This window comes from Benincasa hispida, chromosome 1, assembly GCF_009727055.1.
Source record: "Benincasa hispida cultivar B227 chromosome 1, ASM972705v1, whole genome shotgun sequence".
In the NCBI taxonomy this organism is placed as follows: domain Eukaryota; kingdom Viridiplantae; phylum Streptophyta; class Magnoliopsida; order Cucurbitales; family Cucurbitaceae; genus Benincasa; species Benincasa hispida.
The window spans coordinates 6,438,901-6,463,881 of NC_052349.1; the positions used below are offsets into that span (position 1 = coordinate 6,438,901).

The 24,981-nt window shown below is 34.6% G+C and overlaps 1 protein-coding gene across 3 annotated transcripts; it reads right to left on the reverse strand.

Annotated features, from left to right (window-relative positions):
- Nucleotides 1-956: 956 nt before the first annotated feature.
- Nucleotides 957-3,581, reverse strand: LOC120092525. 3 transcript variants are annotated; one of them, XM_039050651.1, is made up of 3 exons: nucleotides 3,391-3,581; nucleotides 1,666-1,791; nucleotides 957-1,140 (listed from the first exon to the last, which is right to left on the reverse strand). In XM_039050651.1, the coding sequence occupies exons 1-2, from the start codon at nucleotides 3,505-3,507 to the stop codon at nucleotides 1,669-1,671; spliced, it is 240 nt and encodes a 79-aa protein (XP_038906579.1). In that variant the 5' UTR covers nucleotides 3,508-3,581; the 3' UTR covers nucleotides 957-1,140; nucleotides 1,666-1,668. The 3 variants fall into 3 exon arrangements, with proteins under 3 accessions (XP_038906579.1, XP_038906569.1, XP_038906565.1); XM_039050641.1 differs by having other exon boundaries at nucleotides 957-1,151; XM_039050637.1 differs by lacking the exon at nucleotides 957-1,140 and having other exon boundaries at nucleotides 1,234-1,791.
- Nucleotides 3,582-24,981: the final 21,400 nt, after the last annotated feature.

Here is a 24,981-nt window from a genome sequence, read left to right on the forward strand (position 1 = left end):
TTACAAAATTGAAAGTGTAGGGATTAAATCGTTACAAACCAAAGTTTAGGGATTAAATTATTACTCTCGAGAAAGTTAAGGGACCGAAATTGATTTTAAAGTTGAACCTAAAAAAACAATTTTATTGGATATCTTTTCTTAGGTTAAATTATGAATTTAGTCCACGAATTTTAAAATTGTGTCTATTTAATTTTTAAACTTTTAAAAATGTATAATAGTTTTCCAACATATTAAAAAAAAAATTCAATTGATTGATGTAATATATGGGTTTAAATTTTATTTCTAATGAAACCCTAAACTTTTAATTTTATACCGATTAAATTTGTGAATTTAAAAATATATCAAAATTTAGAGGCTATATTTGTAATTCTAAAAATTCAAAGACTAAATAGGCAAAAATTGTGCATTTTATTGTAATTTAACATTTGTTTTCAGGTTCTTTACAATTTTCAACATCATTGGTATAAGGCTAATTTCTCAATTTTCCAAAAGTCATCAAACAAATTGATCTCTCAATCAACTTGAGCATAACCTAACAATTAAATATCACTTCGTTTCATTGAAGTTAAATGTTCAAATTCTCGTTCTCATTTGTTAAATGAGCTGAACAAAAATGTACTGGTCTCTCGATAGTACAAAAAATTTTGAAGATCGCCAACTCATTTTACAAAATGTATATTGGTTGCAAAATACAGATTGACGATGAAAATGGAGACAGCAAATCTATCTCACCAAAAAATCCATATAAGTAAACATTCCACCAAAGTTCATTCACGAGAAAATTTTTAGTACTGTGAGAATACCATACTCTTTTGCTCAATAAATTTGACTTCTAAATATTAATGAACACCACATTAATATCAATAAATCTTACCCTATTTTTAAAAGTATGCTGATAATGGCACACAATAAATTGAGGGAGTACAAAAAATTTCTATACTCCCGAATTTCTGTAGTACTAGAAAATTTTCCGTTCATTCATAAACTCCCATCACTCCATTTGGCACCAATCATCTTACAAAGAGGAATTACAAAATGATTTACAGATAGAATTCTGTCTCTTCTACTTCTTTCGAGGCAAGTTTTACAGAAAAGGAAACCTTGTTCCTAAGAATTTCCTGCCTCCTTCTGGAAGTATTCCTGCAAAAAGTCTGAAAAATAGTCTATTTGATCATTCTTAGGAGAGTATCATTAAATTCCAAAGATGTAAAGGAAAGGGATAGTCACCAACCATTTCAGCACAAACTCACATTTCACTAAAACTCCCAAATCAGAACAATGTTCATTTTTCTACAAGAGTTTAGTTTAGAATAACTATTGGTAATCTAATTATGTTCATTTTTTACAGGAGTTTAAAATAACTAAGAGTGGTCTCTCATAAACCACTTGATGCGATATCAGATAATAAAAGTTAAAAAAAAATGAACATAGACCAATCCAGAAATATGCTATAAGTAATTTAAATCTCTGATGTTAATATGCTAACTGGATTTGGTTATTACCAATTCGTTAGACATCTTAGAATCTAAACAAACTGCATTATTTGACTCCTCCAAAAGGTTTACTAACGCTTGATCTCAACCTAAGCTTTTGGAAATGTATAATAAAAAACTGCAGATTCAAAATATATACACATAAAACCGTAACTAAATCCTCGAAGCCTACGTATCATGGATTGTCCTTGACGCCATTGGAGCCAAGCTTCTCTGTTTGGCTTTCTTGAGAATGCTTATTTGATCCAAAGATGAAACCCTTCATAGAACTTTCTGCTGACAGTATAAACTTTTTGATCTGCCATTACCAAATCAAGCCATTAGAATTCAAAACGATGTGTACAATCTTCTAGACATCTGGAAATTTAATCAAACACCAATCAAGCATATAAAAACCAATAGATCACTAAGACCCCGTTTGTTTTTGGTTTTTGAAATTTATGCATCTTTTCTCACAATTTCTTATTCATAAATTTCATATTTCTTATATAAAAAATTGAATATAGCCAATTTTCAAGGGAAAAAAAACACTACTAAAAGGTAAACCACAAAACATATAAACCAATAGATGGAAGTGATGTTTATAGGCTTAATTTTCAAAAACCAAATGCTTACCAAATGTGACCTAAAATATAGTTATTTTAAGCATAAGGATTCATCACAGCATAAGATGTTCCTATGTAGTAACAACTCAAATGTCCAATGCTATCCAGTTATTTATTATATGTAGAAGCAAAACCGAATTGCGAAGCAATTCAACTTATATTAATAATTTGCTAAATGCAAAGTCCTCTTGCTTCTGACTGTTAATAGAAAGGGAAACTTCACTATTTACTCTTAGTTCTCATATCTCACTGCAATAGCAAGAAATTATTAGTGACAGACAACTCTAGCAAGACACAAACTTCGTTGAAAATTTTTCTTTTTTTTTATATATATGTGAGTGTCCAAGCCACCTTACGTGCACCTCAACTAATCTCATGAGCAACCCGCTTGACTCTACAACATTTGGATGTCAAAGAAACCCGTAAAATATTAAATCCTAGATAGGTGGCCGCTATGAATTGAACTCTTGACCCCTTAGCCCTTTGACTTTTTTTTTTTTTTTTTTTTAACGTATCCACGACCGCTAGGCCAACCCATCATTGAAAGTGATACTCAAAAGTTGAACACTATGACAAACAGTAATTAGCAGCTCATGAAACCACAAACTACAGATTGTTCTTATCATAGATTAGAATCATCAGATGAACTTATACATTTTTTCTGATCAATTTGACAAGGTACTGGAAGGAAATTGTCTTCTAATTAAAGCTCGATGTAATGAAGAGTTAAAGCCTCAACAAATTTACAACACGATAGATGAAATTACCATAAACTAAACACGGATTGCACTAAACAATTGTCAATCTAGCGAGGAAAAAAGGACCAACGAAGAATTTAGAAAAACCCTGGGTTCTACATACTGAAATCAACTACAAGGCCAAATATACATCAACTTATACACCATCAACAAAAATTAAGAACAATAACTGAATAAAATACGACTGGAGATACAATAGCCACAAAGCTTGAACTACACTACACGACATGCATAAAAAGAAAATTCGATCAACGAACGAAGCCACTGCAAACGCAATTCAATTTTCACTTGAAAAGAATTCAGATAAGAGGAAGTTCATCAATTTCTAAACAAAGGAATCTATAACAGACACACAGAAATACACATTGGAGAAAACAACACAGACAAATAAACTCTAAAAACAAATCAGCCCCGGGTTGCTGAATAGTAAGAAGAAACGGGCGAACTGAAAATCCAAGATCTTAGTATTTTTCTCGGCGACCAAATAGGTAATAAAAATTTTCAGGGAGAGATGGCTATGGTTAGAGGACTCACAGGATCGAGAAAATTGGGTTGAGGGCCATAATCGGCGGTTAAGAGAAAGTATGAAGCAGTGACAGTGGCCACCATAGTTGTTCTTCTCAGCAACTTGTCTGTTCGCTGATTCACCATTTTTGTTCCCTCTTTCTATCAATTCCACCTCTCAATTTCCAAATCAACTGATCGAACGGAGAAGAAATCGCGTTTTCTTATAAACCGCTTTATATATATATATATATATATTAATGTTTTNTTTTAATTACGAGATAAATGTCCATTATTATCATGTTTAGTATCCAATGCATTTTTTCACTACCACATATGTTTGGTCATGTGTTATTCAACCATCTATGAATCGTGTCACTTCCTATTTGTCAAAATTTGCTATAAATAAGTGGTCATTTGTGAATTTGGTTGATATAGTTGAAATTCCATAAATTTTGGAGAAAGTTGAGATTTTTTAGAGGAATTTTCTATTTTCTATAATTTTCCTTATTTATTCCAAATTTAGTTATTTAGTTATTTTATTTTATTTATTTATATATTATTTTGATATTATATTTTCTTGATAACCGTGTTTCCATTGTACCTCGTGTTTCTCATTAAATTCACAACACATTATCAGCAAGAGCTCATGTCGTTTATCCTGCTAAAGTAGGTCATAAAGGTATATCGATTTTTTTTCTTCGTTATAATTAATAAATTTAATGTTATTTTGCATATGTAATATCTATTAAATTTCTAATATAAATACAATATTTTATGATTGATATTAATGACAATAATTATTTGTCATGGGTGTTTGATGTCGAAATCCACCTAGATGCTATGAATCTTGGAGATACTATTAAAGAAGGAAATACGACATCTAGTCAGGATAAAGCAAAAGTTATGATTTTCCTTTGTCATCATCTCCACGAGGGATTGAAAATGGAGTATCTTACAACAAAAGATCTTATGGAAAATTTTGAAAGAGAGGTATGATCATAAAAAAAACAATTATTCTTCCTAAAGCTCGCTATGAGTGGATACATTTAAGCTATAAGATTTCAGATCAGTAACAACTCTGCATTATTTAAAATCGATTTGAAATTATTGTTATGTGGAAAGAAAATTATTGATGCTAATATGTTAGAGAAGACATTTTCTATATTTCACGTTTCGAATATGCTTCTGCAACAGCAATATCTAGATAAGGATTTTAAACAATGTTCTGAACTAATTTCATGTTTTCTTGTGGCCGAACAAATTAACTTGATAAGAAATCGTGAATTTCGACCAACCAGAACGACACTATTTCCTGAAGTGAATGTTGTGAAATTTAATAATAATCATGGTCGAGGTCGTGGTCGTGACCGTGGTAGATAAATAAATAATCATTATTTTCATGGTGGTCATTCTAATCATTCAAATTTCAAAAGAACCATACAAAATGATGATCACAAAAGAAAAAATCCACAAGATAAGAGTTCAAAAAATGTTGAAAATAAATGCTTCCGATGCAGAATGATTGGGCATTGGTCACGTATCTGTCGTATGTCAAAACACTTAGTTGATTTCTATCAAACCCTCTGAAGAAAAAAGTAGAAGCAAATTTCGCATACCAGGATAGTGACATATTTGATTCATTCCATATGACAAATTTGGATGTGGGGACTTCTTTGAATCTCCTGAAGAGAAAATCGACTGAATTGATGGAACATCAAGTGTTTCCTTTAACTTTGAAAGTATCTAGATTTAATGTTTTTTTTTCTCTTAATAGATGTTAACCTTTGTATATTCTAAATTTTATTTTTATTATTTTAATTATTTTCTTTTAATGAAAAAATCTGGATCATTTTTATATGTTGGGTGACTAAAAAATGAGTAAAGAAGATCTATGTCCGGTAGATAGTAAAACTAAACATACAATACTTACAAGTAGAAAATATTTTTCTAAACTGACAATGTTGAAAGCAAAAGTCAATACGATATCAGGTTCTGTAAACCTAATTGAAGGCTTTGGAAAAGCAAATATTATTTTGCCTAGAGGAATAAAATTTACAATTGACTATGCATTGTTCTCTAGTCAATCAAAGATAAATCTACTTAGTTTTAAAGATATACGTTGCAATGGTTATCATATTGAGACTAAAATAATGTGGAACATCAATATATCATATCTACTGTCTCAAGAAAAACATATATTGTAAGAGTTGTCTGCTTTATCTTTTGAATTATATTATACTCATATACGAGTAATTGAAACATATGCAGTAATGAACTTGAAGTTCATAAATCCAGACATATTTACAATTTGGCATGATCGATTGGCTCATCTAGGATCTATAATGATGAGGAGAATTATTGAGAACTCAAATGGTCATCCATGGAAGAGCCAGAAGATTCTGCAATCTAATGAATTATCATGTGATGCTTGCTCTCAAGGGAAATTGATAATTAGACCATCAACATCTAAAGTGGGGATTGAATCATTTGCATTTTTAAAACGGATTCATGGTAATATATGTGGACCTATTAACCCACCAAGCGGACCGTTTGGATATTTTATGGTATTAATAGACGCATCCAACAGATGGTTACACGTGTGCTTATTATCAAGTAGAAATCTTGCGTTTGCAAGATTACTTGCTCAAAAAACTAAGTTAAGAGTACAAATTCCTGATTATACAATTAAGACCATTCATCTTGATAATACTGGTGAATTTACATCCCAAGATTTTGATAATTATTGTATGTCAATTGGGATAACTGTTGAACATCTTGTAGCTCATGTTCATACACAAAATGGTTTAGCAAAATCATTCATAAAATGTTTGCAGTTAATTGCTAAACTATTGCTTATGAGAGCTAAGTTTTCTACATCTGTATGGGGCATGCTATTTTGCATGCAGCGTCACTTGTACGCATTAAGTTAGTATCTTATCATAAGTACTCGCCATTAAAAATAGCTTATGGCCATGAGCCAAATATTTCCCATTTGAGAATTTTTGGATGTGCAGTATACATTCCAATTGCCCCACCACAATATATTAAGATGGGTTCTCAAAGGAGGTTAGGAATATATATTAGATTGAAGGAAATCGACACTCGAGATTTCTATGAGCAGCAAAACAAGAAAATTCCAAATTACAATCATGAATCAACAATACATTTACAGTCGACTTGAATACAAGCGGTTATGCAAATATACAGAGAAATTACAGCATGAAACAATACAAATGTACAAAGAGAACTCTACGCACATATGCAGAGACGTCTCCACACTCCGATGTGGGACTCTGATCAATCACAACAACCACGAGCGCTCGATCTACACGACCGCAACACCGTACGAACACAGCACGAACACTCCGTGCTCGTCCTCAACGATTTCCTCGGTCACGATTTCCTCTGCAACACGAACTTCTCCGCAACACCATAAACGAACTCCTCCAAAGCACCACGAACGGCCTCCGAAAAACCTCGACGATGACAAGTTGAGTTTGACACCATCAACAAGGCGACCTTGGTATTCTCGGTGTGAGAATCCAGAGGGTGGGTTCTATTCGGACTTGGTGTGAGGCAGACGTACGGAGGAAAGACAGATTGTGTACACGACTGGACAAGTGGGAGAAGTCGAAGACCTATCATATAGATCGATGCCCAATCGTTTAGATAAAGCTATGCGATAAAACTATGCGATCGTTTAGCAAAAGCTATGCAATCATTTAGCTCTATCGTTTAACTCGACAGACTCTACACAATCGTTTAGTAAAGCTATGCGATCGTTTAGTAAAAACTGCATGATCTTTTAGCTAGCACCTGCACGATAGTTTAGCTCAGCCCAGCCGTCATTTAGTAAATCTATATTTACTTGACGACTTCCATGAGTTTCTTTTCACCGAAGAGAAAAATCAAATCTTTTCAAAACTATTGTGAAACTTCTTCTTTAAAATTAAGAAACCGATTTCCTTTTAAACTCACGGTTACCATGATCAATAACCACCCACTTCATTTGGTTATTTAAAAGAAAAAGTATTAATTATCTAATAATTAATATTATTATAAACATAAATGATAACCAACTTATCACACTATATTTATAACCTATAGTTTTAATATTTCATCTCATGAAACATATAAACCATAGTTCTTTTTCTATTCCATAGTACTTAATGTAAATCTCATTTACATTAATCCTCCACTAGATGTATCTCATACATCATACCGATTATATCATATATAATCAAGATACCTCTTGTCAATTTGAACATTTAAAATCAACACCAAAAACTTGATCCTTTAACATGAATCCAAGCTACCAAGGGGACCTCACGGACTTGTAGATCCGAAGCTCCAACGGTACATGAATAACTGACTAAACTCTTTAGTCACGGAATCCACCATCCATTAACTGCCAGATACTCCACTAAAGACCAACATCTGAACTCTCCTCACTACAGATATATTATGTGTCCATCTTAACCAATCAACAGTACGACAACTCTTCACAGATCGCTCGTAAGTACATCTGGGCCAATAACCATTATGCCTCTGTAGTTACATATGTCTCCTTAAGTATCACTGATCCCTCTAATGAACATAAATCATAGTCCTACTATGACTGAGTCTTCTCTTCCAAAGAGAAGTTGTGGCTACTATGTTCAAGCCCCAGTTCCATATTATGGATTGAGTTACCATCTCTCAGATCAGATAAGTCCCCAAAAAAGTAGGCATGTTGAGTTGGTAATCTAGCCACTCTCACCCATACTAATCAAAAGACCGCCCTCAAAGACAGGAATTCACAAAACACTCAGGATTTAGGTCGTGTCACCTATGGTCGTTTAGGTGAGATGCAAGTCTCTAGTATCAACGACGTTATATACAAAGTCTAGTCATCTCATGGTCCAAGTCTTATACAAACTCTTTGTATAGGACACCTCCGTTTCACGTCTCCACACGAATAGTCAGGATCAACCATCTGTAGTAGTTTACAACACTTGCAAACCTTTACAAAGCGGGCCATATCCGTAGTGTCACAAGGATCAAGTATCCCACCCTAATCCTTATACTACAGACCGATTTAGATTATCACTTAAGGCATGATCCACCTGTATATCACATATACATGCTTAAGTTCACATAAGATAATCAAGGAGCTTTGTTTATTGAATATGAGTAAATTTCAGAATTAAATAACACTTATTTTATTCATTGAACAATATGTATCTTTACAAAACAACGAGACTCCGGGAGAATTAAGATACCAATTCCAATAATCTCCCACTTGTCCTAATGACTCGGGAGACTAATGTACAATACAATATAAAAATGTACAATATATAATAAACTAGGGCATACCCCAGTATCATCTCCCACTTGCCCTAGACAAGATATTGCATGTCCCGTAGACCTAGACTATACAGGTGACCCTCAAACATGTTAGCCGTGAGGGCCTTTGTAAAGGGATCAGCATCGTTGTGCTTCTATGCGATCTGCTCGACTATCACATCACCGTGACGCACAATCTCCCTGATCAGGTGATATTTCTATTCAATGTGCTTACTACAACGATGATTCCGAGGCTCCTTCGAATTTGCCACAATCCCACTGTTATCACGATAAATAGTGATAGGCAAATCCATATTTGGAACAACTTCCAAGTCTATAAGGAACTTCCTCAGCCAAACAGCCTCTTTAGCTGCTTCCCAAGCCGCTACGTATTCGACTTCCATAGTGGAGTCCGCAATGTATCCTTGCTTGATGCTTCGCCAAACTACAGCCCCTCCATTCAAAATAAACACTGACTCCGATGTCGATTTGCGAGAATCTCAATCGGTCTGAAAGTCAGAGTCCGTGTATCCTGTAAGGATCAGATCCTTACCTCCATACACAAGCATGCAGTTCCTCGTTCTCCGAAGATACTTGAGATACATCTTGACCGTCGTCCAGTGATCAAATCTTGGATTGGACTGATACCGACTGACAATCCCTACTGCATAGAAAATGTCGGGGCTAGTACACAACATTGCATACATCAAGCTTCCTACAGCAGAAGCATAAGGAATCCATCTCATATTCTCAACTTCTTGAGGTGTCTTAGGATATTGATCCTTAGACAGAATGATTCCATGCCTGAAAGGTAACAAACCCCTCTTGGAGTCCTGCATCCTGTACCTGATCAACATTTAATCAATGTACGATACCTGAGACAGGGCTAACCATTTATTCTTGCGATCCCGAATGATCTGGATCCCAAGAACATACTATGTCTTACCCAAATCTTTCATTTGGAACTGGGTACCTAGCCAACTCTTAATGTCAGTCAGATATCCTACATCATTCCCAATGAGTAGGATATCATCCACATACAGTACCAGGAAAGCTACTGAGCTGTTGATGATCTTCTTGTAAACACAAGGCTCATCAACATTCTGGTCAAAGCCAAACGACTTGACAACAATGTCAAATCCGATGTTCCAAGATCAAGATGCTTGTTTCAGCCCATAAATGGACCTATTAAGCTTGCAAACTCTTTGCTCTTGATCTGGAACTACGAACCCCTCTGGTTGAGTCATATAGATGGTCTCCTCAAGATTAGCATTCAGAAAGGCAGTCTTGACATCCATTTTCCATATTTCATAATAATAAAATGTGGCTATAGACATGAGAATCTTGATAGACTTTAGCATGGCAACAGGTGAGAAAGTTTTCTCATAGTCAACTCCCTCAACCTGGGTATGACCCTTTGCCACGAGTCTAGCCTTAAAGGTTTGCATTTTTCCATCTATACCTCTCTTTCGCTTAAAGATCTACTTACACCCAATAGGACTTACCCCATCAAGCGGATCAACAAGCTCCTAGACGTTGTTGAAGTACATAGACTCCATTTCCTGGTTCAAAGCCTTAACCCATTCATCTTTGTCAACATCCTTCATTGCTTTCTGAAAAGACAACAAATCCTCGCCCTCATCATTCATAATGATGGTTTGGGCTTCATTTAAACCCATGTAGCGATCCGGTGGGTTCATAACCCTCCCATTACGTCGAGGTAGTCTCAACTCTTGAGCTGGTTGACTAGACGTCCCGACCTCAACAACTCTTGTTGATTTGTCGGCCTGTTTAACAACTCTTGTTGCACCCTCAGCAGTCTTAATCTCACTTGAGATATCACGTAAAACGAGCTTACTTCGTGGCTTATGATCCCTCATGTGATCTTATTCCAAGAAGATAGCATTAGTTGAAACAAACACTTTGTTCTCACTTGAATCATAGAAGTATCCTCCTCTTGTATGCTTAGGGTAGCCCACAAAGAGGCAAACCTTCGAACGCGGTTCCAACTTCTTTGGGTTAGTCACTAGCACATGTGCCGGACAGCCCTAAATCCTGAAGTGGCATAAACTACCTTTACGGCCTCTCCATAACTCAATAGGTGTTTCAGAAACACTTTTCGAGGAAACGTTGTTCAAGATATAACATGCAGTCTTCACTGCATAATCCCAAAACAAGTCTGGAAGATGAGCATAACTCATCATAGACCGAACCATGTCCAACAAGGTCTTGTTTTTCCTTTCTGATACACCATTCTGCTTAGGTGTACCAGGGGCCGAGAGTTGGGACAAAATCTCATGTTCTATCATATAATTCGAGAATTGGAGGTCCATATACTCTCCACCACGATCAGATCGTAGTGTTTTTATCTTCTTACCTAACAAGTTTTCAACTTCAGGCTTATACACCTTAAACTTGTCAAGGGCTTCAGACTTACGTTGCATTAGGAAGAGATACCCAAACCTTGAATAATCATCTATGAAAGAGATGAAATATTCATACCCACCTCGAGCTTTAATATTCATCGGACCACAGAGAGTCTGAATATACAAGCTCCAAGGCTTCCCTTGCTCTGTAACCTTTTCCAGTAAAAGGTCGTTTGGTCATCTTGCCTTCGAGGCATGATTCACATACCGACAAGGAGTTTTCTTTTAAACTCTTTAGAAGTCCACTTTTCTCCAATTTCTCAATCCTATTGAGGTTGATGTGACCTAACCTTAGATATCAAAGATGGGTGTTTTTCTTTGGAGAAACCTTTGATCTTTTAACTGTTATTGTCGTATGAACATTTCAGTGTTAAACAAGGATTTTATGACTAACGGCCTTAGTACATATAAATTATTTTCCATTGAACCAGAACCAATCTCCATTCCATTCTTGAAAATAAACACTTTATTCTCAGAAAATGAGACAGTATAGCGTTGTTCAATGATACAAAAACCGAGATTAAGTTCCTCTTAATATGAGGAACTACAAAAACATTATCCAATAACAGATAACGTTTCTTGTCAACAAATAACTTTAGCATGCCTACAACAACAGCTGAAACAACCTCAACATTACCAACTCGAAGAGACATCTCTCCCTGTGGCAACGTTTGTCATGAATTAAATCCTTGGTAAGAGGAACTGACATGATTGGTAGCACCTAAATCAAGGATTCAGGCAGAATCATCATTCTCTACCAGACATGTCTCCAAGACCAATATCATATTTACTGTCTTGTCTCTTCATTTGGAGAGTAGTAGGATGGAGGTCGTTTGCCACGAAATTCGTTTCACACATTCCTTTCTATTGTAATAAATCGGTCATTTTTAAAAGCTTTAAATGAAAATACTAACGAGTTGCTAAAAAGAAAAAACACATTGACCTACGTTAGGTTTTAACAAATACCCGTTGTAAAACAAAACAACATCCAATAAGATTTTAACAAAACTAACATGAACCCCATGTGACATCTAGTTTTGCAATGACGCTTCAAAGGTTTAGGACAAAAACCGCCGAAGGGAGGTCAGTTATCCCTCATTTGAATTGAGAAGATCTCAACCAGTCATTAATACCAAAACAACTCTTGTTCCTATAACGACTAGCCATCATTGGTTTGGCCAAGAGATCATTAGCTTACTTAACAATCTCCCGTAAGTGTGACCCGTCATTTTAAGCCCTAGAGGTTTGTCTCAAAAGGCCAATCTGAAGGAAAAAAATCCGATTGGGGCAAAACCTAAAGCGACCCTATCCATTTCTGGAGTTCACCTTGATATTGACCAACTGCACAAAACCCATTCGAAGGGGGCCGCTCCGAAGGCGACACGAGGGCATACAGAATGATCTCACGGTGTGAACCAATGACAGAGACCATAGGACGTGTTGTCACACACCCTTCACCCACTTACTATAAACACTCTCTCCNCCAATGACAGAGACCATAGGACGTGTTGTCACACACCCTTCACCCACTTACTATAAACACTCTCTCCGTTCACCTTGATATTGACTCATGCAAACACCATCCGTAGAGGGATGCAACCTGGGGCATCTCGAGGCCAAGCATGAATCTCACGGTGTGAACATAAAGGGAGAAATGTGAGTGGAATCATAGACATATCTGATACGTCTCTTCCTTTCACTGAGTATTTTATAACCTAGGGTTTAGTTTACTTAGAAAAAAATACGGCTAAGGATTTTAACTAAGTGATTTTTAGGTTTTCCCAAGAGTAACTTTTACCTTGGATAGTTGAACAACTTTTGATCATCATCCATTAAACTCTTTGACGGAGTCTTTGATCAAAACATCGCATGCATGTTGAAAATCTATCTAATTCATCTTTCCAAGTAGGTTCCTAGGTAGGGGTGTTACGTTTCCGTCAACTTAAGAACCTTAGCCTAGCCAGAACCCGCCTTAGACAAAAGGTCCCTTATAGATAGATTTACAACAAATTTAATCTTTTATGCCAACTAATTCAATCCTATTAAACCAATTTGAAAAGATTAATCTAGGTTACTAAACTTTTTAGAACCACTTGAACTTAGGTCTATCTCAATCCAATTTTTAAAACCCTTTTAAAAACTTGAGTTTACCCTAAGTTCGCATACAACTCTGAATTATCGATTTTAGGTCTAATTTCCTTTATAGCACTTATAAACGGAAATAACCACAACGCGAAGCTAACACATGCAAGGCATTCATAACGATTATAAACGGTCAAAGTGTCATGCTCAATGCATTGTCTATTCATTGCTACTTCTTTTATATAACACTTATACAAAAACTCCAATGAAACAAGTAAAACATGCTTCCATTCACCCTTAGACTATAACATTTATAATAAAAGGATGATGCATGATAATGCTTACTGCATGCAAAATATAACTCTTATATTTCATGATGCATGCGCATGCTTTCAAGTAATTTCTTCATGCAATATTATAACATTTATAATACATGATGCATGAACAATTGCACAACCTAAGGTGGGTTTTTAACTTTATGACAAACACTTTGACATATAAGAACCATACATGTATAAGCAATAAAAATTGATGAACCGGGTTAAATTACCTTAAAAAACAAAAAAAGAAAGCTAACTATTACAAAGACAAGGAGTCTCCGATTCAAACAGGTGAATCGGGTCTTGAACCGCTTGGCAAAGCATCGCTTCTCTAACCAACCATCATGTACTAAAAACCCCGCGATCGTCTACATGATAAAACAAACACTTCGTTCTATCGCTTACCAGTGCTCCCAAAGTTAAACGATCATTATACGATCGTCTAGAAAAATCCAAACGATCATTTAGTTATTACTGCACGATCATGTACCTTTACTAAGCAATGAAGCCTGAAGTACACGATCGCTTAGCGCGCTCCACACGACGCCCGCCTTCCGCGATCGTCTAAGCGACTACGATGCCGCGAAGCACCATCGCCCAAGCGATCGCATAGCCAGCGCCTCCGTATCGCATACACGCGATCGCATAGGTAGTAACTAAGTGATGAAGCTTGTTAACTACACGATCGTCTAGCGCGCGCCTTCTACTAAACGACGAGCATCGCATGCTCCCACTACGATCGCCTACTTCTAGCGCCTACACGATCGCGCAACCAATACTACACGATATGGTAAACGACTTAGCCCATTGCTTAGCATTAGCTAAACGATCGATTAGAAAATATTATACGATCGTCTAGAACGAAAAATCTAAACGATCGCTTAGTGAAATCCCAACGATAATTTACTTGAGGCTACACTATCCGATCAACGCTTGATCTTCTTCTTCGTTGAGAACTACATCACCATGCACCGAAGCTTCATCACGAACGACTCGACAAACTCGAACTTTTCGAATTACAGACTCGATTGCAAAGTTAATTTCACCCAAAAACGCAGGGGCCTTTACAATTAACACTTTGTAATACCGAAAGATTTAACAAAAGGCAATTTAAACCCAAAACATTCATCAATTCATCCACAAATGCAAAAAACGGTTAACTACAAATGTAGAAACCCACTGCGACTGTAAAAACCGTTCAATTCAGATCTATAATTTAGAATATCAGAGAACCTGGCTCTGATACCAACATAGATATGATTCTCCATCAATTATCAAACATCTTAAACTTTTTACGGGTAATGTATTTACTACATGATATACTGATTGTCATTTTAATGAGACAAATTTTCCAACATTAGGGGGAGGATTTAAGAAGTTGGAAAAAAAAATTACATAGAATGCATCGTTATTGTCTCATTTAAATCTCCGTACAAATCAATGTGAACTTGAAGTTCAGAAGATAATTCATTTGTAAAATATAGCAAATTAGTTTACAGATGCATTTATAGATGCAAATAAAGTAACTAAGTTACATATACCAGCTGCAAATATTTCATCGAAAATTGATATGCCAACATAGCAAGTTTCACTAATGAATTTGGAACATGCTAGAAGCATGGTAGACCAGTGGGTTCCAAAGATAAAAATTCACAAAAAAATATATAATTAATAGCCAAGAAAACTTGGGTGAAGATATAAATACCAACGAAAAATCCTCTACATGATTAGTGAGGAAGGTGAAATACCTAAAGATAATAATAAGATTTCAATAAATTATGTCATGACAGGAAAAAGATGGAACCAAACTAATATAGTTTGACAACATTTTTTGCATATAATATTGCTCTTGATATTATTTATGAAAATGGAGATTATAAACCAAAATCTGTTGAAGAATGTCGAGATAGAAAATATTGGTTTCAGTGTAAAAAAGCAATCGAGGCAGAATTAAACTCACTTTTAAAATGTTAGATTTTTATACCAGTAGTCCGAACACAAGAAGGTGTCAAACCTGTGGGATACAAATGGGTATTTGTGAGAAAAAAAATGAAAATAATTGTTAGGGTTGATGCTCTAAATCTCATAGAGTCCTATAGTTTGTAATTGTAATGTACAAATATCTTATTTATATAATAAAATATATGATGTTTTATTTCAATTTTAGTTGCATTAGCCACAAACCAATAAACTAAGGTCCAAGGTTAACCACAAACCAATAAACAAAGGTCCAAGGTTTTCTTGTAGCTTAAACATGTATGTAGAGACATATGGGGGATCATGTTTAAGTGATAACCTAAATGGTCTGTAGTAGATAGATAAGGTTGCCTGGTAACACTACGAGTATGACACGCTTTTTAGATGTTATAATTGTTGTAAAGTGCTACAAATGATTTGATCTCAATCATTCATATAGAGACATGTGAGCGAGGATATTCTATAAAAATGAGTTTGTATAAGACCGAACCATGAAATGACTAGTCTCATTATATAACATCGTTCATAATAGAGACTTACATTTCACCAAGATGACCATAGGTGACATGACATAAATCCTGAGTGAATTGTGAACTCCTGCCTATGAAGATGGTCCTTTGATTTGTATGGGTGAAAGTGGTCAGATCACCGACTCAACAAGCCTACCATTTTGGGAATTCGTTTGATCGGGGAGTTGGGAACATAGCTACACAAGATGGAATTCACTCCTTCCACAAGGTAGGGAAAAATAAATAAATTGCTCCCTTAAGGGCTGATTCTGAGGCCTGAACAATATGGTGCCACACCTTTTCCTAGCCTAAGAGAAGTCTAGTCATAATTGGACTATGATTTATTGTTCATTAAAGGGATCAGTGGTACTTAAGGAGTTAGATGTAACTACGAGGAAAAAATGATAATTTTGGTCTAACTATACTTACAAGAAATTTGTGAAGGGTCATCGCACTGACTGGTTATATCCAATGGATACATAAATATATATGTAATGCAAAGAGTGCAACTGTCAATTTTTAGTGGAGTGTCCGAAAGTTAATGGATGTTGAATAATTTAATTAAATAGTTTAATCAAAGTACCATTGGAGCTTCAATCTACAGGTCCATGAGGTCCCTTTTGTAGCTCAGTAGGGATTAAATGAAAATTAATTTTGGATTAGTTTGAAATGTTTAAATTAATTGAGGGAATTAATTAGATGTGATATAATTAATTCTACTTAATTATATATGATATAATTACTATAATGTATTTGATACATTATATGAAAGGTTGAATTTGATTCAAATATTAATTGTGTGAATTGGATTCATGTAATTAAGTTTAAAATAAATGGGATTTATATTAAATATCATGCGTTGTTGAGAGAATGAAAACTATAGGTTACATTGTATTTGATACAATATTAAACTATAGGTTATGTATTATATTAGATATAACATATAGTTTAATATATATTATATGATAAGGTAGTTATTATATATTTATATGTTAAATTATTTTAATTTATTTTGAAAATGATTTTGGGAGGGAGTTGTAACTTCTTTCCTTTTATTTCTCTCTATTTTAGTGCATGTATGAAGGTAGTACTCAATAAACTTATAGAATTCCAAAAAGAGATAGAAGTTTTTCTCTAGAAAAAAATGTTTTTCCTCTCATTCACATCCTTTCTTCAAAAAACCTAAGAGCCCACAACTCCTTAGTGATTCTCATCCCAATGGAGAATACAGAAGGCTCTTTTCGTGGTGGTGAGCACTTGGATCGAGTTTGTTCGTGACAGATCCGGAGAAAGGAAATACGTGAAGAAGGGTTCTTCAAGGGTAAGTTTTCTCTCACCCTAATTCTCTCATTTTCTTTTTGTTTGCATGCTGTAAATTTATGATTATGTATAACATTTGTAGTATGTAATTTTGATTCTGTGAAAATAAATTTTGGATCGATCTCCATGCTTCTGCTCAAGGACCTTCAAAGGTTCCTTTAATAACGAGGTCACAAAATATAAAGCAAGACTAGTTGTACGAGGTTTTTCACAAATACCTGGTATTGATTATAAGGAGACGTATTATCCGGTGGTGGATGCAATTAAATTAAGATATTTAATTGGTCTGACTGTGTATGAAAATCTGGACATGCATCTTATGGATGTAGTCACAACATATTTATATGGATATCTTGATAATGATATTTATATAAGAATCTCATAAGGATTTAAGGTACCTGAAACATAAAAATCAAATTTATGGGAATTGTATTCGATAAAGTTATAGATATCGCAATATGGATTGAAACAATTAGGACGAATGTGGTACAATTGCTTAAATGGATATTTGTTGAAAGAAGGATATCAAAACAATCCAATATGTCCTGTGTTTTTATAAAGAAATCGTAGTTAGGATTTACTATTATAACTGTATATGTTGGTGATTTAAATATAATTGCACTCTTGAAGAGCTTTCAAAGGCAATAAAATATCTTACGAAAGAATTTGAGATGAAATATCTCAGAAAAATAAAATTTTGCCTTGGCTTGCAAATTGAGCATTTAGCAGATGTGATATTTGTTCATCAGTTAACTTATACAAAAAAAGTTTTGAAAATATTTTATATGGACAAAGCACATCCATTGAACATTCTAATGGATGTTCGTTTACTAGATGCGAAAAAAGATATATTTCGACCTTGAGATGATAATGAAGGATTTCTTGGTTCTAAAGTACCATATATTAGTACAATTGGTGCATTTATGTATCTTGCTAATAATACAAGACCATATATTGCATAATTAGTAAATTTATTAGCAAGATATATTTCTTCTCCAACTAAAAGACATTGAAACGGAATTAAGCATATACACCGTTATATCCAAGGAACAATTGATATGAGTCTGTTTCATTCAAACAAATCAAATTCTGATCTAGTTGGTTATACAGATTCTAGATATTTATCTGATCCACACAAAGCTAGATCTCAAATAGGTTATTTGTTCACTTGTGGAGGAAATATTATATCATAGCGATTAGTGAAACAGAACATAACAGTCACATCCTCAAATCATGATAAAATTCTTGCAATTCACGAGGCTAGTCGAGAATGTGTATGGTTAAGATCAATGACTCAGCATATTCTTGAAACGTGTGGTTTGTCTTCTAGTAAAAATCTTCCAACGATGTTATACGAAGACAACACAACATGCATATCACAAATCAAATGAGGATATATTAAATAAGACAGAACAAAACATATTCACCGAAGTTTTTCTACACTCATGATCTTGAAGAAAATGGCGACATCACTGTACATCAAATTTGTTCGATAGATAATCTGACAGACTTATCTACAAAAGCATGATCTACCACAACCTTTGAAAAATTGGTGTAGAACATTGGAATAAGGTGACTCAGAGAACTTAAGTGATGTTTTATGATGGGGAGCAAATATATTCTTTTAAAAGTATAACTTACATAAAATATGTACTCTTTTTCTTTCACTAGAATTTTTTTTCCCATGAGTTTTTTTTTTTCAGTAGGGTTTTAATGAAGCATACTTCATATATAATATAGGCATCTAAGGGGGAGTATTATAAATATAATAATAATAATAATAGATGCTCATTAGTGCCATGTTTAGTATCCAATGGCAAGTGTCATTTTTTTCATTACTACATATGTTGGTCATGTGTCATTCAATCACCTATGCATAGTATCCAAGTGTATCACTACCTACTTGCCAAAATTTCCTTTAAATAAGTGGTCATTTATGGATTTTGTAGATGTGATACATTAGTTGAAATTCCATGATGTAACACCCCACACATTTTTTTAGTAATAATGATTTTTTTAGTAATAATGTAATTTCAGTAACATTATTATTTGGAATTTCAGTAATTGTTATTAGTTGGAGGGAATTTTTGGAATTCAAGTGTAAGTGCGGGAATTTAATTGTTGGCGTGAAATTATTCAATTTAAAATTCAAATTGGAAATTAATGGCCGGAATTAATTTTCTTTTGAAAGGGAAAGTAATTTAATAGTATAAAACGGAAAGGAAATAAAATTTAATTATATTTATTTCCTTTTTTGTTTTATTATTATTATTATTATTGTTTTTTTTTTTAATAAAAAGTCAAACCCCACCCTCCATTTTCTTCATCAAGTTTGTGAGCCCATCTGACGCCGTCCAAAGCCGCCGCGTTAATTTCTTCTTCATGACCTCCGTCCACTACTGCTCAAGCATCGTTTGCTTTTTTCGTCACTGGATCTATCGATTTGGGTAAGATTTCTGCCGTTTGGGTTTGTTTTCGATTGATTCTTGAATACTCATTTACTTTTGGCATCAATTGGTTGATACCCATTGTGTTTCAACTTTGGATTTAAGTTTGTGAAGGTATTGAGGTGTTGTTCAATGAAGTCGGAGTCTGTTTTAGTGAGATTTGGTAAGTTTTATGCTTTGATTGCCCTCTTGTAGATTAATTTTGGTTGTTGAGAAATTTTGGTAAAGTCATTTGGAAGTGATTTTTTGATGAAGCTACATATGGATAGACATTGGTAGTGAAATATGTATTTGATTCAAGCTTTAATCATGTAAGCCTAATTTCAAATTATGATTAGGGGGTTGATTCAAGAATTTCATTCAAGATGAAGAAGAGTTTGGTTTGCTAATTATTTGGACTTAAAATTGGAGGTGTGGAAGGTGAATTCGAATTGGACCACACCTTAGGTAAGGTTATCTGGAAATATTTTGTAATATTTGGGTGTTTGGAATTTAGCCTTTACTATTAATTTTAAAGCTTGGTTTATGTTTAGGCTTGATTAAGGATTCAAGAATTTTGCAAAGATTTAATTGCTTTTTGGTTCGACCTAATATCAAGGTAAGTAATCTTACTACTGGAACTGCCCACGGGCCAGGCATTAGATGTATGCTAGCATATTAAATGAAGGTTATGGCAGAATGACAGCATGAAAGATTGATAGTATAACATGATTAAATTATGTTCTGTTACGAGATTCAAATTATCTATTTATGCACATAGACATTTGAATGCTAGTATGAGATGATATGTGCTTTCATGGTTGTATTTGATCTGATGATGTTGAGGTATACATGTATGTTGTAAAACCATGATGTTGAGGTAATGTGTATGTTGTAAAGCCATGATGTTGAGGTTTATATGTATTCATAGATTCATACAGTGATGATTATGATGTTGAGACTGTGCAAATGTCCTTACTGATTAGTTAGATGCCCATTAGATTTTGTGTTTCCTTCGGGATTCACCAGTTTGTGTCTCCTTCAGGATTCACCAGTTTGTGTCTCTTTTGGGATTCACCAGTTTGTGTCTCCTTCGGGATTCACCAGTGTGTGTCTCCTTCGGGATTCACTAGTGTGTGTCTCCTTCGGGATTCACTAGTTTGTGTCTCCTTCGGGATTCACCAGTTTGTGTCTCCTTCAGGATTTACCAAAGGTAGTGGGCATACTTAACTACAATAGGATAGGACTCAGTCTCCTTCTTGTTTCATGTGCATATGTGTCTCATGAGGACTAAAGCAATTTATATGTTTCACCAGAGGTGGGTATCTAGAGGATATAGATGCCCAGCCTGACCCTAGTAATGAGGTTACTTACTGAGTATTTTATACTCATTCGTTCTCATGTTGTTGTTTCAGATAAGGGTAGAGATGCACCGACGATGGGCAAGCGGAATTCATGATCGAGCCACTGGAACTAGTTTTTACGCTTCCGCTCATGAAATTTAAAGTTCTTTTCATGTTTCTCTTAATTTTTAGTTTTGATGTTTAAAACTTACTTTTAAGAATGTTTTTTAGATTTATTTATTATCTTTTATGATTTATGGGTACCCTACTATTGATTTAGTATTTGAATTTAATGAAAGTCTTTTGAACTTACCTTATTTAATTAGCATTTATTTCGCCATAACCGAATATCGTTTTGAGTTCCATGCATGCATGTATTTAGTAACGGCCTAACTTAAGTCCTAGGGGGTCGGGTCATTATAGTTGATATCAGAGCCCATGTTTTGGGTTCTGTAGACTGACTTACTATGTAAGTCTAGATTGTCCCTGTGGCCCATGAACGGATTTCTCGTCATCACCAGGTACGTCTTATCAATTACAAGTTTTATGATAGTTGTGCATTAAAATATTTGTTTAGCTTAAATGCACCAGTGACGTTCTAATGCTAGGTCAGTGACTCGTTAGAAGTTATTATAAGAGGATTATCAGGTACGACACTACAAAAGGAGAAAAGTAAAATAGAGTAAATTATGAGATCACTTGGTACTAGTTTATCTCATGGAAATTATGTTAGGAACGAACAAATATATGTCTCAGTTCAGAGAAGCTAAAGATTGATGAAACTATGTAGGGTTATGACAATTTAGGAATGGAGGTATTTAAATATTTAAGCCAATGAATAAAATTGTAGAGACAAGAATTGATCAAGGACTAGTGTTATGTGTTTGTGTTGGATAGTGCAATTGGTGGTAGTATAAATACGCAGGCTAGTACTCAAGTATAAAGTTAAAAGTTGTTTTATGAATAAGGAGGAAAAGAAAAAGAGTCTATAAATTTATTGAAGGTTTTGAGGTATTAAGAACCCAACATTTCAAGAAGAATTTTAGAAATGATTCATAAGTCATAATCATTTGGGTAATACTACAACTCGATGAACTAGGTAAAGTATGTGTAATGATATAAAGAATTCTTTTGGAATATCTAGCTAGGTAGATGTCATTAAAGGAAGCTAAAATAGTTGGACATGACCTTGGGCTTAAAGGGGTTAAAGCTGTTCTTTGTTTAGGTTGAAGGATTGTTTTAGTATACCTATACTAAACCTAGAGCCTTATTGTGTTAAGGAGATCCAAGTTAGACAAATTTGAAGAAATAAAAGTCTTTTGGAGTTTAAACGCATGCAAATTGGCAAAAAAGAATTCTACAAGATGGAAATTCTTAGTGAGAGAGATAAGATTTATGGAGGAGTTAAGTAAAATATAATTTAGTAAAGAGATTATGTTCCACATGGAAAGTGGAAAAAAAAAAAAGGATGTTGTAGAACCATGATATTGAGGTATATGTGTATGTTGTAGAGTCATGATGTTAAGGTTTATATGTATGTCATAGATTTGTACAGTGATGATTATGATGTTGAGACTGTGCAAATATCCTTACTGATTAGTTAGATACCCATTAGATTTTGTGTTTCCTTCGGGATTCTCTAATTTGTGTTTCCTTTGGGATTCACCAGTTTGTGTTGCCTTCGGGATTCACCAGTTTGCGTCTCCTTCGAGATTCACCAGTTTGTCTCTCCTTCAGGATTCACTAGAGGAAGTGGACATACTTAACTACAGTAGGATAAGACTCAATCTTCTTCTTGTTTCATGTGCATATGTTTCCCACGAGGACTAGAGCAATTTATATGTTTCACCAGAGGTGGGTATCTAGAGGACATAGATGCCCAGCCTGACCTCAGTAATGGGGTTACTGAGTATTTTATCCTCATTCTTTCTCTTATTGTTGTTTCAGGTAAGGGTAGAGATGTATCGGCGATGGACAAGCGGAATTCGTGATCGAGCCACTGGGATTAGTTTTTACACTTCCGCTCATGAGATTTAAAGCTCTTTTCATGTTTCTCTTAATTTTTAGTTTTGATGTTTAAAACTTACTTTTAAGAATCGTTTTTCAGATTTATTTATATCCTTTATGATTTATGGGTACCCTACTATTGATTTAGTATTTGAATTTAGTGAAAGTCTTTTGAATTTAGTGAAAGTCTTTTGAATTTACCTTATTTAATTAGCATTTATTTCGCCATAACCGAGTGTCGTTTTGAGTTTCATGTATGCATATATTTAGTAAAGGCCTAACTTAAGTCTTAGGGGGTCGGGTTGTTACACATGAATTTTGGAGAAAGTGGAGATTTTTTGAGGAATTTTCTATTTTTTTATAATTGTCCTTATTTATTTCAAATTTAGTTCATCATTTCTCTCCTCAAATTCACAGTACAAATCTTTTCTTTTCTTTTTTTCTTTTTTTATTGTTATCGTATCATTTTAGTTTAGTCTATTTATTTCCAAACGCTCCAAGTAAATGTTGAAATTAGTCATTTTAAAGATTTTTTTTCATAAAAATTGGTTAAATAATAATTGTCAGGATCGGATCTCGCATGCGGTTATTTGTCGTCATGGGCCTCTTATGGCTTGACCTTCAGGCTACTTCTCCTGGTCTGATCTGGTCTCTAGTCGACCTACGTGAAAGATTCTCACACCAATGTAATTGAGCCTACCATACTCTCATATCTAAGTTGATATAGTAAGTGTATAGTTTAGGTAATCATATAAGAAGTAAGTTCAGAACTCTCATTTGAAGATGACTTCTTTTTCTCTTGGAGTCATTGAATGTGGCTATTTATAATGTCCTCTATCTCATAGTCGCATGGGCTTATGTGTAACTCTAGCAATATCAGGTGGTTTACAATGCTTGAGGTTGCACGGCGCTAGACTGAATTGAAAGATCTCTTACCGAAGAGTTCCATGAGCGCGTTCGGATCGCTCCGATCTCACCGTGACTGAAATACATATTATACATTCAAAACATATAATTATGCAAACACAACTTAATTAACGGCATGCTTATAAACAACAAAATAACAAGAGAGAGAGTTCCATACCAGTTGAAGACAATCTTCAATCTTCGGAACTCAATGTAGCGGAACCCTCCAAGCAATCTACCAACGGTCAGCAGCAGCGTCAACAACAGCAGCACGAACAACTGCAAACTCACAACCGCAATGGGGACGACACCACCCGTAAAGAGCCCCGGATATTCTCGGAGTGAAAACCCAAAATGTGGTATTTGGTAAATTTGGTAAAGGAAGAAGGAAAACCAGATCGTGTAGGGGATAAGCAAGTGGGAGGGAAGAAAATTCTATCGCATAACAAAATGCTTATCGTTTAGGAGAAGCTACACGATCGTGTAGATTTTACTGAACGATCATTTAGGAAAAGGTATACGATCGTTCAACAAAATCGGCACATTATACGATCGTTTAGAGAAGCTATGCGATGTGTAAGAACAAGTGTGCGATCGTTTAGGCGAGAGGTGAACAATCGTTTAGGCGCGAGGCAACTATCGTATAGGCTCTCGAAAATCTTAAGCGATCGTTTTATCTTTTCACCAGTGTGCACTTGCGAATTCTTTTGGACGATTGACCAAAATGAAAACTATTTTCATTTTAACTCATCGGTTACAATAACCGACGTTGTCCCACTAACCCACGCCTGAACGTGAATTTTGGATTAATTATCATATAATTAACCAACTAATTAATTAATAAATATAATCATATTATATTTTTTTATCCTATAGTTTGATATCACATATCTACTATAGTATTTTCTCCTCTACTTGATAAAAATCATATTTATATCTAATTTCCTCCAAAATAATGCATCTCATACATTTAGCCA

Coding starts and splice junctions, on each gene's coding strand:
- LOC120092525 (XM_039050651.1), bottom strand. CDS start 3,507: ATGGTGAATCAGCGAACAGACAAGTTGCTGAGAAGAACAACTATGGTG. Junction 1,792..3,390: donor AACCCAATTTTCTCGATCCT/GTGAGTCCTCTA, acceptor TGGTAATGGCAG/ATCAAAAAGTTTATACTGTC.